The sequence below is a fragment of the Monopterus albus genome, unplaced genomic scaffold (assembly GCF_001952655.1).
Source record: "Monopterus albus unplaced genomic scaffold, M_albus_1.0 scaffold11.1, whole genome shotgun sequence".
In the NCBI taxonomy this organism is placed as follows: Eukaryota; Metazoa; Chordata; class Actinopteri; order Synbranchiformes; family Synbranchidae; genus Monopterus; species Monopterus albus.
In genome coordinates this window covers 2,724,449-2,743,511 of record NW_018127891.1, presented here as the reverse complement: position 1 = coordinate 2,743,511, position 19,063 = coordinate 2,724,449, and the positions used below count along the sequence as shown (strand labels likewise).

The following is a 19,063-nucleotide window of genomic DNA, read 5'->3' as shown; positions in this document are numbered from 1 at the left end:
CACTGGATAAATGATTTGTATTATCCTTTTATCTAAGTAAGATGTACTTCAGTTTGGAATGAAACACATTAAGAAAAAAGTCTTAGTGAAATATGGTTATGAATATTTTAAAAACGAATTTTTCAAAATAAAATTTCATGCTAACATGAGTTTCTTGTGTGCCTGGGTCTGGAGTTATCTTCAGTGCTGAAAAGTACATTTACTCATCTACTGTAAGTAAGTACAATTCTGTTTACGCTACTGGAGTATTTTAGTTTTATGCTCCATCCATCCATCCATCTTCATCCGCTTCAACCGAGACCTGGTCGCACAGGCAGTGGCCTCAGCGGAGCCTCCCAGACTTCCCTCTCCGCACACCTCCTCTAGCTCTTCAGGATGAACCCCAAGGCGTTCCCAGGCCAGCCAGGAGACATAGTCTCTCCAATATGTCCTGGGTCTGCCCCAAAGCCTTCTCCCGAAGGGACATGCCCAGAATACCTCCCCAGGGAGGCGTAGAGGGGGCATCCTAAACAGGTGCTCGAGCCACCTCAACTCAAGTCCTGACCTGATCACTACACCTATCATTGTTGCTGTGCTCGTTTTAACGTTTGGTCTCATCATTGACATTGGATTGACCACGCTCTGACCTGCTAATGGTGAGGGGGAAAAGTTCACAGTGTCTGTATTTCTCTTTTTCAGTAACTTGATTTTAGAGCTTGAATTCATGCCTTGATTGAGTTTGTAAAACAAGCTTTCATTCCTACTTTTCCTACTTTTCTTACTTTTGTTTGCACCAACCAATAGTAAGCAGTGTAAGGCTCAGATTATAATAATAGCTGTAGTATGCTAATGTAAAAGAGAACTATATAAGAACAGGTATAGGTGTATTTGATAGAAATGGAGTGACTCATTTGGGATATTGTGACAAAATGTATTGTGGCTTCTAAAAACTAGAATTATTTCTTTTCTTTACTTGTCTTTTCTTTTAGACTATTTAATTTCTCAGATGTGGGCCTACTTAATTTAAAGAATTAAAGAATGTATTCATTTTTTTAGTCATACTAGTATAATATATTTGTGGATAGGAGTATCAGTCTGTTGGTCAGCCCACCATTTTGATCCTCTCTGAAATATGTCAAAAACTATGGGATGGAGAGCCATGTAGCATTGTACAGACATTCATGGTCCCCAGCTGGCAACTGTTACTACGTTAACACACTAAATTAAGATAGAAATTTTCACTTAATAAATTTAATTAGAGTTAATTATTAGTTCAAAGCACCACCATGCTTAAGCCTCACAGTCACTAGCATGACTGTAAATTAGCCTTGTTTATAGATTTCTAGAACATATTGTAATGAAAACATATTTTTGTAAAGACACAGTGTATACTGTAATATATAATATTATCACAAGGTATTTTAGAAAGTGATTTTTTTTTATAATTTTTTGTTTTATTAATGATGAAATACATCATTTGCCACTGGTGACAAGCTGATCTATCAGCCCCTGTCAGCAGCATAACTTTATTTTCACTGTTAAATTAAAACATGGTTTCTATTGTACAGAATCTTTTTTCTCACTTTTTGTGTTTTTCAGTGTTAGTTCAGTGCAAAATATATGGATTAACAATGTGTTTTTGACTTTACAGGTCAAGTTGGTCAACCCATAACACGTAAGTTAATAGTGAATAAATTAAAATATATAAAAATTGCTGTTGTAGGTTTGTACACTTCTTTGTTATTAAGTGTAAGGGGACATCCCCTGACAACCAGTGGTGTTCACAAAAATACATTTCACTGTAGACATATAACAAAATAATCAGCAAACAGCTGTGTAGATAATTATAAGACATCTATGTAAGTACACATACAAGTTTAGTTGCAGTGTTTGTATTGGTGCCTATGACTAGTCAACCAAAACATTAAAAAGGGAATAAATGCTATTGAGAACACTTAGGTCATGGCTGACATTTCAAAGACAAGCAGAAATATTCACATTAAGAAATAAAGTTTACAGACCTAGCAATGGTTGTTTGTTATGGTCAATAAGATTTAGAACAATTTAAAGTTGAATAGAACTATAGCTGCAAGGAAAGCACCGAATATCCGATCACTGTACTGTATACCATAAATATGATTGATTTTTAACCAGGGGATCATATTTTATGATTTACTGACTTAACAAATGGAAATAGTTTATAACTACAAGAAGAATATGTGTATGAATCAATGAGTGATGTATGCTTCTGTTCTAACCTGCTTTCACAGGTCGCGTAGCCATCCTCATCATCATTGCACTGGTTAGTTATTGCTGTCATCCTCTTCTTTTTAAATGCATTCCTTATTTATAAAAGAATGGAAGGTGAGAGATCACAATGAAACAATTTATCTAGATTACCTTTTAAAGGAATTCTTTGTATATCAATCACTTGCTTGATAGGTGTCTTTAGTTCATAGGTTTAAAAGAGCTTGATAGTCTGGACAATAGCTTTAAATTTTGGCTCTGAAAATAAAATTTGGCATTGAAAACAAAGCCTGAACTGAAAAGAGGAACACTGGCACTGAAACACTTGTACTGAATAGAATTGTAGTGGTACTGAAGAAAAGCATTAGTAGTGAAAAAGCTGCACAGAAAAATGTATCTAGTTATTGGATTTTCATTTTATATTTTTTAAATTCTGGTGTGAGTGACAGCACTGTCTGTTTGAATGAATTCCAGTTGCAGTATTGCAAAATCTGAAGCTAGCAAGGCTCAGAGCTAGTGTCATGATACTATGACTGTGGCATGGTGATGTAGGGGAGAAGTGATAGGAAATCATTGAAGTGAAATATAAACACAGTGTTACAAGAGACCGATTTATCAATCTGGGGGAGTAACAACAGGCTATAATTTTAGCATTTACAGCTGTGACAACTATTTGTCTTCCTTTCCTTTCAGTTGTTTACTTCAGCCTTCCTTCTCATAAGTAAAACTTGTTTTTATTCCTTTTTATCTAATACAACATGCAGGATGTATTGAGGATTTAAAGGGTTTGTACATGTTGTATGCACACATATCCACACTGACATACAGTATACATATATTTATGGTATAAAATATTGTTTTTGTTTGTTTATTTTGAGTAATCATTCCTTCTCTCTCTGTAGGTGATGCACTGAAATGGGGTGACCCTTACCCAGCAAGACTAAGGAAACCCTAATAAATCATATGATTTTAGAAGACTTCATGGGGTTTAAGATGAGGACTCCATCACCTTTCAATGAAAACTATGCATTCACATACCTTTTGTGGTGTGGAGGACCTCTGTGTGCGTTTCATGGAAAATGGAGGACAGTTTTTTATAATGAAATCAGAAATGATTACTGGCAATCACACCAAGTCCACCAGTTAGCGAGTGAAGAGGCGAACACATATCACTACGCTAGCATTCAGGACGACTGGAGACAGCTAAGGAGACATTGTAGAGAAATAACCGTTATGGGGCAGTCAGAATGTCAGGCAGTAAATGTGAAGAACACTGTGTCACAGTAAATTAGTGAAGCCAAACCCGCTGTCATAATGGAATATCTGCTGATAAATACTTAATATCCATCATGTACCTTGTTCACCACCTCAGCAGCTAGTATTACATTGTTAGCAAAGTTAGATAGGGAGCTGTATGATGCTAGCGCAATTAGGCTATGTTTTAAGAAGTGTCATTCCTGTCTGACCTAGCTACCACTTACCACTGTCTTTTTGCCACTCAGTATTAAGATGCAGAAAGGGCAGCAGAAGATTGACACCTTTTTCAAAATATCTATTGTAAGTGATTTCTTAATGTTCTGTAGGTGGGCATTAATTAAGGGAGGCTAATTTTGAGGCTGAAAATTAAGTCTTATTCTTTATCACTGCATCCTGCTTTTGTAGGATAGTCAGTTGCCAGAGACCTCAGTTGTGTCAGAGGGAGCAAAGGGAGGTTCACAGCAAACAGACACACATTTAGGATTCAAATGCCTCGTAATGTTTATGTGAAGTTACAGTTTTTGAAAGAGATATATTTAAGGAAGAGAGGCAAATTGTGGGTGTCTCGGTGTGTTTCTGGTGGATGGATATAAAATTCCACAGTTTCCTTTTAAATGTTTTGATTAGGATGAAGGTGAGCACCATGACCCAAACCCGCCTCAACAGTGTTGCTGTGTGCCGTGTACATAAAGACAAGCTGGATAGGGTGAACAGAAAAATGATTGTGGATCAATTTGTCTCTTTTAAGGAAAACAGAGTACTTTTGGTTCTTTTAATTGTACTGAGTGAAGGTTCAAATGTTCATATATCCAGTGTTTAATGTTCAGGACCACCAGCCCCCAACCCCGCCTCAACAGTGTTGCTGTGTGCCGTGTACATAAAGACAAGCTGGATAGGGTGAACAGAAAAATGATTGTGGATCAATTAGTAGCTGACCTTTTTCTTCAGAATAACCTAATACAGAAAATTTATTTCTTCAACTTAAGAATCAGGGGTGTGCTGAAAAAAAAAGGTGGGTAACAATATGAGTGAGTGGCATAAATGGCTCTTACAGTGTTGATCAGAGTTGGGCATAAAATGTAGACAATGCAGTGTCATTCAGAAACACTAAGCTATAACTGTTGTGCTGATAATGATAATAAGCAGGATATTGAATATCCTGGTCCTGGTTGAATTTGGTGCATAAACTCTATTTAGAGGTAGGTAAACGCTATTATGTCACATTTGTGTGACACATTTGGTTGCATTCAGCTTCAGTCTTGCTCAGATACCCCCACCCCAGACAAACCTCATCCCCCACACTTTTAAAAAGCTTGATACGCCCCTGCAGAGGAGTCACTACTGGTTGATACCAGGACAGTGAGGAGAGGGTAGAATCTGACATTTATTACAAGTACCATTATCGCTAAAGGAGTTCAGAAAATAAATGAACGTGCAACACTCCGAGCAAGACAAAGGAGGAGAGAAACGGGGAAGCCATTGCTCTCAATTAAGCTACTAGCTTAGCTAGCTGACCTAAAGTAGCAAATTAAATTTCGTAATTAGCAAGAGCTTCTGCAACACAAATGCTTAAGTGGTGCAGGCGTATGTTGTCACTCAAAAATTAAAATGAACCTAGAAAATACTGAATGTAATTCAGTCTGGAAGCAAGCACAACGCGGTTCAGGCACAGAAAACAGGAAATGAATATGGTTACCACAGAAAGAGGAAACAGCAGTACGTCAAAGGTGACGCCTCTAACTGCTCTTTTCAAAGTATATAAAATTAGATGAGTTCTACTGCAGTTGACTACAATATTAAAGTGGTTCTTGTACATGTTAATACATCTATTACAGTTGTAATACTTCCTCCACTGACTCTGGAAGTCTGTGTGTAACATTTTTTTCCTACTGATTCTCTGTTCATGGTTTCTGACATGGACCTTAAGGTAGGCAAAGGAAAATATTTTATATGTCCAATACTTATGACTAAATATCTTCAAAACTAAAGGCATTCCACAAGTTTTGAAGCCTAAATGATATGTAAATGTAAATGTACAGTATTCTTTGGATTTGTATGTCAAAATGCTTTGACTTTTGATTATTTTTCAAGAATGTAGTTGCACCTTTGCTCTCCTGGCACAAGGGGGAGTCATTTCATCGTTTTGTATCTGGATGTAATAGCTTGTGATTTGACTGATGTTCACTCTGCTTTCAACATGCACTGCCATAATAGCACTGTCTCAGATTACTGTCTGACCCCATACTGTAAATATTAAATGTGTATGGGATTTTTTTTCTGTTTACATATTGTGCATGCTGTTGAAGATCAGTAAACTTCAGCTGGTGTCAGATTCACTCAGCAGTAAGCTCTGTTAACTGTAGAATTAGGGTCACACTGACTGTGAGAGAGGTAGGCCAGTGTCAATGATACCTTATGCCTGAGGAGACCATAATGGTTGAGTGCCCTGACAGCTGCAAAGAATGTTTGTGTAGTGTCAGGATGTTTTAGGGACTTTAGACACCCAGCCCGACTTTCTGTTGCCCACTCCACACTTCAGTGGAAAGAGGAAAGTCCCAAATTGACCCTGGTAATTAGACCCTGTTCTGAGGGTTATGTAAAATAACTGACAACGAGGAGATGAGGTGTGATTTGTGTGTACATGCGTGGGCTTGTGTACGTATATGCATTTATTATTTGTATAAGTGCTCAGGTAACATGGCCACATGCAGGAGAGCAGTGACATGATATCGACTGATCAGTCAGTCAGTTTGAACAGGGCATCTGCTCTCTGAATACCTCCTGTATTCTTCCTCCTGAAGGGAGTGCAAATTCAGCTCTGAGTCTACGACCTGGCAACACACCACCAACTAAGGCAACAGATGTGTGCATCTGATGGACTGCAACTTGCAAAATCTGCATCCTCCATACAAAAGCAGATTGCTAATCAACCTACAATTAAGCATTAGGCGTACTTGAGCTTCCATATCTTGCTTATTTGTGAGTGCAATCTGTTGTAATATACAAGATTGCCTGCTCTGTACTGTAATGTGATCAGAAAAAGGGGAAGATCGTATAACTTTTTGAACTGAAGTGTGAAAATCAACATTATCTCTGACATGAGGCTCTGCATGTGATCAAAACAACATAAAAATCCTTTCCATGACATCAGTAAGAGAGTACAGAAATGTTCAGAAAGGAAGTTTACCTCTCAAAGTCTGTTTTTGTTTCCCTCTTTTTGTTTTTACACTAATCTGACATTAACATATTAAAATGTCATAAATACAGTTGAATGTTAAAGTCAATGTTTCCTTATTGTGCTTTTGTCTTCAAAGTGGGACAGTCTGTTGGGCTTTTGCAACAAGGAAAGAAATAGAGTTTGCATTACTGTAAGCTATATTTTAGAAAAGATAATCATGCAATAAAGCACAGTTGAGGTACAGCTACCAGTGGTGGTAGTACATTTACTCAAGTACTGTACTTAAGTACAGTACTTGAGGTAATGTATTTTACTTGAGTATTTCCCTTTTCTGCAACTTCATACTTTCTCTTTACTTCATTTATATAGGCAAATATTATGCTTTTTAGTTCACTACAATTAGTTGATAACGTTCGTTACTAGTTACTTTTCAAAGTCAGAATGACAAAATTCTGTGTAATCCTAAAACTTTATTGACCACTGGTGGTGAATTTACAAGCTACCCAACAAAAGTATACAAGGTAGTTAAAACCGGCTCACCCCTTGCCAGCTGCAACAGTCAAGTTATAAACACAAAAATGCATCAATAAATGAGTACTTTCACTTTTGGAACTTAAAGTAGCTCTATTTTGATGCTAATACATTGCAGTTTAACTTAAGTAGCATTTTGAATGCAGGATTTTACTTCTAACTGTAGTTTTACACTGAGGTATTTACCTATTTTTACCTAAGGATTTCTTCCACTGCTTCTAGCTACAGCATAAACCACTGATCTAGTCCCTCTTTCCTAACCCCCTGTCACATTTTGCAGACTCAAAGTGCAGCAGCAGACGAAAGCACTGATCCGTCTTTCCTTTTTAAACTTCTTGAGAAATTCTTCAGGTTAGATGTTTTGAACATGCAAAACAGATGTCACAAATGCAGAAATTATTATGTATTTAACTCTTCACCTCCCTGTGCTACAATCGCTTGTTTCGGTTTTAAAAGGGAAAGCACCAGTGTCAGTGCGATTACGTTCATTAAAGAGCAGATGAGCAGTGCTGCAGCTGCACTGTAGCCTACCTGCTGTTGTTACCGTAGGTGCGCTTAATCGACACCCAAACTCTACAGTAACTCTTCTTCGAAAATACATTTACATTCTGAGTCATAATTTTGAGCGCTTATCTAAAATACACAAGTGGCACAAATGGAAACTCAGTGATGATTTGATCGCTGCCCATTTAGTCTAATGGAGATGGGAATTGCGTACTGCTGGATACTTTGGATGGACCGATCCCACTAAACTGTCACTGAGCGTCGAGAAGTTGGCTTCAGTCGCACACACCTGAAACTTAGACCGTGAACGTCTCGCCTCCGGTTGATGCCGAGTATCATGACCATGAATGGTGACCACCAGTCGGTTGCCACAGCACCGCTGGATCTGCGCACCACTAACCGAGAGCGTGGGTGCGCCGGGTCCAGGACTCCAGACTGCAAAAGTCGCACCAGGGACGTTCGGGTGACAGTCGGCTCACCTGCACCGCCAGCCTGCACAGGGACTGACAGTTTGGAAATACACAGTCCCACCATAAGAAACGTACCGGGCTCAGAAAGCAGCGTTGCAAGCAAGCGATCGGAGGACGCTTCTTCCTTAAAGCTTCCTCTTAGGAAACGCCGGATTCGTGTGGAGCCGGAGCCCCAAAGGCAGTCACCGGCTGCGGCTGAGAGTGGCGACCGCTTTTCCCCCGTGGAAGATAGGGACTTTCGGGACAGTTTGGCCGGTCGTTTGAAAAAACCCAGGGAAGAAAGCAGGGTCGGAGTAGCACCAGTGACTCTCAGGAGGACTGGAGACACTGGACAGACTCTACATGGATATCCCAGACACATTTTCCACCCGTTTAATTACGGTAAGCGACTCCAACTGGTCAATTAGGTCAGTACGACACCTTTTTAGTCGACATTTTACTGTAGACCAGGCAACTGTATATGAAACTATTATTTCAGAACTTTGCTGCACATTTTCTGTTATTTAAGGAACCTGGACAGTAGCTAATTTTGCTTGGTCAAAGTAATGAGGCTGGTTGAGAGTTATGGGTATACAGCAGCTGTGTTTATTTTGTTCACTGGTGATAAACTTAAAGACATAATGCAGGTTTCAAAGACGGAGCATGGCACAAAAGGGCTCTCTAAATTATTATTTGGTGTTATATGAATGAGGCTCATGCGGTTTTTATTTTAACAGTAGCACAACACTCTCCCCTCCTTCAATATTTTTGGTCACTAGTGGGTCACAGCTAAAAGGAAATACCTCAGAGTCACAGCTGATGCAGCAGCCACTGCTGAATCAGTGAGAAAATGTCTAGTCAGCAGTTATCTTCAGTCACTCTCCTGCACTGACAAAAGCAGCTCACCTGGTTTACCTGTACATGAATAGTATGCATACACAGATGTACATTCTGAGTGACACTGTCTTCACTTAAAAAAAAAAAATCTTATTTGTATTTTCATTTTTAATATTTCTTCGTTCTCTGTGCGTCTCATTATGTCTTTCTCTATGTTTTGCTTTCTTCCGTGCTCAGGTCATTACCCAGTGTACCAGGTGTTTTTGCCCCCAGTCCCAGAGCCAAACCACCCTTTGGCCAACCAAACCGAACACCTGCCTGATATCACTCTGGCTACACATCAAGATGAAGACGGAGACACGTATGTTAATATTTTAAAAATCTGAGAAATGGCTTCGGTTGGAAGTTTGGGTGTCACATTTTTAACGTGTGACACATGTCCATCCATCACATATCCAAGTCACTGATTCATACAGTAAAACATAAATGATTACCATGATTCATCATCTCATGCATTTTCATAATCACCTCATTTTAGTCAGACGGATGAGTTGACAGTTGAAACTTGGCATAGTTCACAGATTTGACATCGGACCGCAGTCATAAATATTCATGAGATTTCCAGCAGATTGAGAGGATTCTTTGTCATCTTGTGTAGACTGAGCAGACCCAGCTCACATCTTGACTTGGATAGGCCAAGGGTTTGACCTTGTGTTGTACTGTACATTATGAGTTGGAGATTAATAGCTTAGTTTAATAGGCAAAACATTCCTAATTTCTTGGATGTGGTGACTCAGCAGTTGGAAACTTGCCTAATATGAAAGTTAAACTCAGTTTAAAATGCATTTAGAAGGTTAAAAGATACAAAAACAGAGATGTGTAAGTTCTAAAATGTTTACAATTTATTCTAAAAGGTCATGCTTTTACTTAAAATTGAAATACATAATGTTTTGTACTTTAATGCCCTCTTTGGTGGCAAGCAGTAACTGAAGAGATGGTTGAAGAGATGGGAGTGAATAGCAGAACATACAAAGCAGCATTCAAACATGATATGAAATTTGTAATATGATATAAAATAGATATTTCAGCCCAAAGAGTAATGTCAGCATTTCATCTTTTTCACATATAATTTTTATGTATGTTTGCTGATTTATGGAGCTGGTATGTTTGTTTATTAATCCGTCTTTTCCATCAACCAATAGGCCTCTTTGACAGCAGATGCATTTTGATGCATTTTAATAGGAAATTCAAGCCAATGTGGCAGTGAGACATGCATGTACAATTCCACGACCTTAAATCAACGCAGTTAAATGTAATTCAACCAGCACTGAGTTTATTATTTTAGCCTGCTGTGTAAATAATAAATGTCACCTACTGTAAAAGAAAGTCACTTTCGGCTTTTCCCATTTAGGGGTCGCCACAGCGAATTGTCACACTGACAGCTTGCATGTTGACATTTGGCACATGTTTTACGCTGGATGCCCTTCCTGACACAACCTTGATTTGAACCTGGGCCGCAGTGGCGAGAGCGCTGCGCCTTAACCACTAGCCTACCAGGGATGGCTAATTGTCACCTACTGTGACATGTTAAAAATGTCTTGCATAGAAAAGGCCTGTGGCCTTCCAGTCCATATCCTGGCATCTTACCAGCCAATAACAAACTGCAATCTGCAGTTATTTTATTGCTTTCTAGAGGCCTGACACTTATACTGCTTCAGCTACATTCTCAGAAGTATTGGTTACCGTTGTCATAAAGAATGAAACTGAAATGGTCACATAAATCACTGTGCTGACCCCAAACAGTGCTCACCTCAGCAAGTGACTGTCTGATCTCCTTAACAAAACTTTTGATGTTGCACAACCTGGATGTGGTTTTGAGACATCTGTAATATCATCTCATTTTCTTTGATATGATTTGTGACTCTCCTGTTTCTGCATATTGAACAGGTATAGACAGTTCCCCCCCTTATATGCAACCAAAATCTTTACAGTTGTTTCACTTCCTTAGAGGGAAGCTGCTGTAGTGCGGATCAGGAATGATTCACTAAGCACCATTGGAGATTTTGTACGTAGGCATTGCGTGTATCTGTATGTTAGCGCATGTGTGTTCAACAACCTAAAATACAATGGACGACTCTCTTGGAGTGCTGTTTTTGGGGGTGGGGTGTTGGGAATGGCAATACAGGACACTAGAGGACTTTTTGAGAACACATGAATGCAAATATTAAACTTCAATGCATGGTTACTTTACCTTGTCTAAAGGTTCACCACCCACCCACACACTAACTGAAATGACAAACCGATACGAGAACACACACACACACACACACACAATCACACATGCAGTCATGTGACTGAAAACATATGTCCAAGAATTTAATGGCACTTTGATGTTGCGGTTTCAAAAAGTATCGGCATAATTTGCATCTATTCAAAGTGAACTCGTGATGACCAACAGTTAGCAGAGCCATAAGTCATGTGATATGTCACAGCTGCAGCTGCAGATTATCTACTTCAGACTTCTAATCACTGCCATGTCTGCTATTGAAATATAGTTGTAAGGAAATAAGATGAATGAAATTTTTATACTTGAAAATGTGTATTTTGTGGCTTCTCAAACACTGGCAACCTGATTTTATTTTTCTTATGACCTGCAGTATTATTACAATAAATGGTTGACATTCCTTTTTGGAGCTTCTTATAAGTGTGTTATCTAAATTTGTGGGACACACACAAAACAATAAGAAATTCTAATGTGAACTATCTTATGTGTAATGACTTAATGCAACAAAGCTGCAGTGTGGAGCCTTTTCATAAAATGTAATACCTTTGTAATGAAGCTGAGACCTTGGTTGGCTTGTGTAGTACCTACTTGTTGCTTTGTGGTTGTTTGAAACTTCGTGTGAATTCTGCAGAAAGAAACATTATCAGCCCCCTGGTCCTTTTTCACACTGTCTGTATGTACGTGAGTGTGTATGTGTATGCATGTGCCCTTGTGCTTGGCTCTTACGTCAATGGGATGTTCGTCCTCTGTTCTCAGCGCTTATGAGACCCTTAGTTTCGGGAAAACCAGTCAGAGCTCAGTCTTTATACATGATTGCGGTTTTTTCAGGTGTCTGTGTCTCTCTCTTTCTTTTCTGTTTTTAAATGAATGGGCTCAAACAACCCAAACATCCGCTCCTCACTTCCTCATTTACCGCTTTCTTCAGCTATCAGCTTCAGCTCTCTCTCTCTCTCTCACCTTCTCTGTGTCATTTGCTTATCCACACTGTCATTCGTGTATGTGGTGCAGATGTGCTGATTTTTTTTACAGCTCCTACAAACATATGCCCTCTTCCAGTCAGTCATTGGATTTACCTGCACAATAACATATGCAGAGGTTGGTAATACTTATTGAAGTTGTCAGGCAAACACTTACTGAGTCATTAGTGTACTTGCAGACTTGTAGATACTGTGTGTATGACCATGTGGACTCAGAACTTTTTATGGTGTTTTGATTCTGCACATGCACATCTTTTTGTTTCTGAAAAGAAAATTTAAGACTTTATTGATCCCACAATGGGGAAATTACAGTGTTCCGGCAGCAAAAGAGAGCAAACAACAAAACACCATAATAACAACAAACACCATAAGGATCTCCGAGAAGCAAATCAAAGATACCTAAAAAACAAGACAAAACGTAGCACTTGAGAGAAATCAGGAACAAGAATATTGGTAGGGTGGCAGAGAGGGGGAGGGAGGCATGGTTAAACTCCCCCGAGATGAGGATTAGAGCCTGTGGGTGTTGTGTTTGCAGCCGAGACACCATGCTTTGCGCGCACTTGTACGCAGCAGTAGCGTTGGCTGAGGGATTAGTGTAAACTTTCACCACAGACCACAGAATCAGGAGTGTTGGTGAAACACTGAAGACTGATCTTCCTGTATGCCCGTTACAGTTCCGTTAGCGGGGTTGGCTCGTCCATCTTGTTAGGAGGGGAGCGGGTGTTTTCCATAGCAACAGATGGTAAACGTGGCTCATATCTTCGTTTCCTCTCCCGGCGCTTTATGCCAACTCTACAGCCTTGCCTTTTTCATTGTATCTCCATGGGAGTCTCCAGCTACTCACCATTAGGAAGCAGGACATGGTTGAGGGCAAGCAGCAGATCCCGAGAATAAACAATGGAGCCACGACACAAGAGGCAGATTCAAAAAGCTCGCAAAAAAGTATAAAACATAATGCAAACACAATAAAACTTGTACTCCTAGTAGCCCAACTCCACAAAGGCCTACGGAAGAGAAATATAACACAAAAGCAAACACAGAAAACTTCAGGAAACACGGAAAAAAAACACATAAGACTACAGAGCTGCTGGAACTTGCTGCCACTCACGCGGTGCCATCTTAAAAAAAACACAAATACAAAAGCATGGCTAACACTCTACAGCCACACTAGCAGCTCTGGAAGGTCGTAGTTAGGCACCATGGTTCTTTGAACTAAAAGGTAAAGTTGGTAACATGGTAGCATCTGTAGCAAGTAATGTTTACTATTTTCACCATCTTTATTTAGCATGTTGCATGCTAGCATTTGCTAATTAGCAGTGAACACAAGGTACTGTTGATGGAAATGTAGTTTTAGATATTTGTTCATAAACCAAAATAGTGGACAAATAGAATGATGAAAAGTTACGAACATGCACATGGAATTTCGTAACAGTTCATTCAATAGTTGTGGAGACATTTCATCCAAAGCCATAAATCTCTTGGTGGCACTAGAAGAAAAGTCAGGTCATCTTCAAGGCCTTTAGGGTACATTGTCTGAGGACCATGAATGTCTTCAAAGACATTTATTTAAAAACGATTAAGCTAACGCTTTACAAGCTGGTGTTGCTTGTCATTAGGATTCCCAATTTGGGCTGCATCAGGAAGGGCATCCGGTGTAAAATGCTTACCAAATGTATACATGTGAACAGTTGATTTGCTGTGGTGACCCCTAACGGGAACAGCCAAAAGTAATAGTAGTAGTTGTTGTTTGTCATTAGGATCCATCCCTTTGTAAATTCATCAACATATTCTTTTAGTTTGAAGTGCTAATATAATCTGTAGGTTACATTGTACAGGACATTAATCTAATTATGTCAATGATGTGAATAAGTCACTATAGGTTATTCAAGCCGAGTCCATAGTCCTCCCACCAATTGTTTTACAGTCATCCAACACCATTTGACTGTAGTCTGAGATAATTAACACTAGTTAATACTAACTATGTGATTGCAAACTTTACTTCAAACATTCCACTCATCAACACTCAGACTGACTCAGCATTAAAAGTGTATTACTGTAAAATATACTATGATGATAAAGGATTTAGACATTTTCAGTTGCTACTCCTATGAGGCATGTAGAAAAGATCTGAGAAAAAAATAATAGATCCCACAGAGCAGTAAATTCTTTACTCGGACATGCTTCCTCACAGATACCTTCAACTCAGCAATGTCTGGAAGTAGCATCATTCTTCATGATGAGCACAGCAGACTATACAATGGGTGTAAGCCATCATTTCTTGTTAACCGGACTGCAGTGTGCTGCTGCTTCTCTTTTGTTTACTATTTTCACACACACTGACACATCACCTCATTACTCAGCTGGTCCACAGACCACAGGATATGTTAGGCTTTAGTCTGATCAGTCACATTGGCTGCACCTTCACCCTCCATACCAAACAGGATACCGCACCTATGTTGTCTTCTCTCTCTGCTTTTTTTTTGTTTATATTCTCTCTCTCTTCACACACACTTAGACTGGGACTGACTGAATCAATGTGGCGAGCTTGGGACTCCTGTCTGCGTCAGTGCTGCTGTGCTTGGGGTTGTGGTCTGCCCCACTTCCAGGAACTAGAAACAGTATAGTTTCATCTTAAGAGAAAAAGAGAGTGAGCGATTGATGAAGATTGAAAAGAATTTAAAAAAGACAGAGAATGACTTTAAGTCTGTGTGAACTGATTATGTTCATTAATCTCAAACTCAGTTCTCTGAGAGTTTAGATATACTCTTAGCCACAGTGGCACAGATAGTATTGGACTTTCTGTTCTTTAAAGTGTATGACTGCCAGATTTCATAACACTTTACCAAGGGTGCACATTGACACAGCCCTAGTTAAGTCATATCTGAACAGCCTGTAACTATATTTGACTGTGGATAAACTTTACCATGATTGGTCTCTCCAGTCACTGTGGAATTTGTTGTTAAGAGACTGCAGGGGCTTTTTAAGGCAAATGAGTGGTAGCTGATAGAATGGCCAATAAATATGACCAGAGATCTTGATTGATATGGATTTGTTCTTTGTGCTTAGCTCAGTTACAGGAACAGGGACTGAGGAAAGGACCTCCATGCTCACTCCCATTCCAAAACACAAAGTTCTGCTTTTCACTCTGAAGCCAGGAGCAAATCATCTGATAGTTTATTGCAGCTGCAGTTCCAACCTGCTCTTGCTCTTGCATGTACAGGAATTATGCATGTACTGTATGTATACATGCACACAGAATTTATCCAACATTTGAATTTCTTTCTTTTCTTTTTTATTGTTATTTTTATTTAATATTTTGTTTGTTTAACTATATGCACAAACAACGCAGAGTATAACTTTCTTTTATTTTTCTTGCATCCACCAAGTAAACGTTGTCAAAGAATTTAAATGTTCACACAGTTATTAGACTAATACATTATTAGACTAATGTGATACTACTAAAACCATAATCAGATAGATAGATGCTAATGTGAAGAATTTGAACCACACAGTCGTTTTGATCAAATGTGCAGGAAAGTGTAGTTGTTTTGTGCAAATGTATAAATTAGCACTATACATGAAAGTTATTTCCCAGACATCTTTAATCTATATTTTTTTCAGACAGGAATTTACCTTTGTTAAGGAGTCTATGTCAGTGCGACACATCACTGAGAGGAAGTGCTGCAACCGATTTTGTCACTGTGAGAACTTCTTTTCTGACCTCAAACTCTATGAAAAAGTACTTTTAACTAATTCTGAAGAAGCATCCTTGTTTCCTGTTGCACGATAGCACCATATGTCTGATTATGACTTATCCACTTGATGAAGTTGACTGAGTGAACCTACAGAAAGCCCCTGTCAAAAAAATCATGCAACTTAATGGCTGGATTTCACAGCACACAGAATGAGATAGAGGAGCAAAAATGCTGCCATTGTTAGTGACAACAGGAAGTGACAGTCTGGCTCTTACTGGAAGCTGCTTATTCTGTCAGCATGATAAAGAAATATGTGAAGACTGCAATATGGTTTTCTAAAGTATGCCCTCCCTCCGCATCGTTTCCTGGCCTTCCATGTCCTAAACTTTGGCCTGGGTTTGTTCTTTCGCTTCAGGTAGAGACCACAGATAGTGGTTTCCCCTTTAGTCTAGATAACAGTGTGATAAGAGTATTCTGAGTCATGCCTGTACATCTGCAGAGCTCCCTGGTACAACTGTCACTAGGATCATTTAGATCAAGTGGAATTGGCTGTGCCTGATCACAAAAGACCTTCATGGGTTCCATTTATGAAGGGAATGTGAATGTATGACCTTTCATCCCAAAAAAAGTGATATACATGTAGACAATTTAAAATAATAGTTTGACAGCTGGTTAGCTTTGCTCAGCTGAGACTTCAAGAGGTCCCAGGCAATGTCTCCATAAAACCACAACCTGTTGTTCACTGTTGTTCATCAACACGATATAAAGTCAGCTTTATAGGTGTTGGTATAGTTGGCGGGTGGCTTTTGTTAACTACTACCTTGGCTCACTTCAAGCAAAGCTAACTAGCTGTTGGATGAAGCTTTATATTTGATGGACAAATATGTGAGTAGCATTATTCCTCTCATCTGACACTTAGAAATATAGCAAATAAACACATTGCCTAAAGTTAACTTTTTGAGTGACTTCATTTCCACCATGTAGGGAAGTGATTTCTAGCTCACTATTTCAGATGCAACTTTTGAACCAAATTCCAATTCCCATCAGTCATGCAGGATATCCTCATAATCACATGACCAAATACTGCTGAAATTAAATGCCATGTCATTATGGAGATTGCTGAATTTGAAATTCATTTTGCACACACATTACTTTATAGTATCTATATCAATACAGCATATGCATTAAAATTGAACACATATGCTGTTACTTGGTCACAATGTCAAGAGAATGTGTCCATCCATCCATTATCTAAACTGCTTATTCTGAAATAGGGTCACCGGGGCGCTGGAACCAATACCAGCTGACAGTCAGCGAGAGGCAGGGTACACCCTGGACAGGTCGCCAGTCTATCACAGGGCTGACATGTAAACAAACAGCCACATACATTTACATTCACTCCTACGAGCAATTTTAGAGTTGCCAATCAACCTAAGCTCCATGTCTTTGGACTGTGGGAGGAAGCTGGAGTACCTAGAAAGAACCCACACAAGCACAAGGAAACATGCAAACTGCACAGAAAGGCCCTGGGTTGGCCTGGGCTCAAACTCGGAATCTTCTTGCTGTGAGGTGACAGTGCTAATCACCGCACTGATGTGCCACCTTGAGAGAACCGTAACCTACATAAATTCCCTTTGAAATTAAGTTGTTTTTGTTTTTTAATATTCATTACAGAGCCCTCCATATAGCTGTGGTACAGGGGGAGTCGGATATTGTCTGCAAACTGATCCATCTCCTGCTGCTGGCTCACAGAAGCCTTGATATCTACAACAACCTTCGTCAGGTACGTCTATTAAAGTATGCATTCACATATGCATGCGCACACATCTGCACAGACAACTTTTACAAATGCAGATTGCTAAACATAGAAAATGATGTCTTTTTTCACATGTGGGAGCCATCTAATCCACAGAAAGATTTTTTTTAATGTGTCAGTTCTGTTTTATATATGAAAGCAGTATTAGCATCAGTGAGTGATGAAAGATAAATGCAGAATAGATGTGTGACAGGGGACTTCTGCCCTAACAGTCACAGCATGTAGAGCACATTTCCCTGCCTCACCCTTCTGATAACGGTAACATGGAAAAGAATGAAAGAGGAAGTGTTTGGTTTCCTCCTTGCCTCGTACCATGTTATCGCATACACTTACAGTCACTGCAGTTTATGGTTATGCTGTGGAATTCACCCTTCCCGGTTTCTCCACCTGCACTTGCCACAAGCCAAAGCCATGTGCATGCTGAGAACCACTATGTGTGTTTTCCAGTGTTCTGTTTTACTTCGTACATAGTATTCTAGTGCTCGGTTTCCCCACGGGAAGGGAATTTTCAGGGTTTCCTTGTAGGATTTACCATGTTGTGAAATTCAGAGAGATGATTAAGTAGAGCTAATTGTGACACCCATGAACTCTCATGAACCCTGAACTCATATCTCATGCCCTGGCCTTAATTGCAAACAAATGACCAAGCTGAAAAATTACTGTCTTTCTGTCTCTGTCTTTATCTCTCTCTCTATATATATACATATATACATATACATATATATATATATATATATATATATTCCATATAAATTCCCCACTCGGAGCAGTCTTGTATTCTTTCCTTCAAGCTCGGGTCCTCTACCAGTGGCCTGGGAGCTTGAGGGTCCTGCAGACTGTCTTAGCTGTTCCTAGGACTGCACTCTTCTGGACAGAGATCTCAGATGTTGTTCCTGGGATCTGTTGGAGCCACTCTCCCAGTTTGGGGGTCACAGCCCCCAATGTTCCTATTACCACAGGGACCACTTGTGCCTTCACCTTCCACATCTTTTCTAGCTCTTCTTTCAGCCCTTGGTATTTCTCGAGCTTCTCGTGTTCCTTCTTCCTGATGTTGCTATCGCTTGGGATTGCTACATCTATCACTACAGCCTCCTTCTTCTGTTTGTCCACCACTGCTATGTCTGGTTGGTTGGCCATTACCAGTTTGTCAGTTTGTATCTGGAAGTCCCACAGGATCTTAGCTTGGTCATTCTCAACCACCTTTGGAGGTGTATCCCATTTTGACTTTGGGACTTCTAGCTTGTACTCAACACAGAGGTTTCTGTACACTATGCCACCCACTTGGTTATGGCGTTCCATGTATGCCCTG

General features: G+C 39.5%; 1 protein-coding gene and 1 long non-coding RNA gene across 2 annotated transcripts in view; both read left to right on the top strand.

The window, feature by feature from the left end:
- Positions 1–1,428: 1,428 nt before the first annotated feature.
- Positions 1,429–4,305, top strand: LOC109954696 (uncharacterized). Its single transcript, XR_002274176.1, has 3 exons — positions 1,429–1,654; positions 2,250–2,281; positions 3,129–4,305. It is a non-coding gene; the product is annotated as an uncharacterized LOC109954696 (long non-coding RNA).
- Positions 4,306–7,711: 3,406 nt separating this feature from the next.
- bcl3 (BCL3 transcription coactivator) overlaps positions 7,712–19,063 on the top strand; it is a 21,012-nt gene continuing 9,660 nt past the window's right edge. The window contains exons 1-3 of the mRNA XM_020590262.1: positions 7,712–8,547; positions 9,220–9,343; positions 17,613–17,721. Coding sequence (XP_020445918.1) covers positions 8,022–8,547; positions 9,220–9,343; positions 17,613–17,721 — 759 coding nt within the window. The 5' untranslated portion in view covers positions 7,712–8,021. The remainder of the gene's footprint in view (positions 8,548–9,219; positions 9,344–17,612; positions 17,722–19,063) is intronic.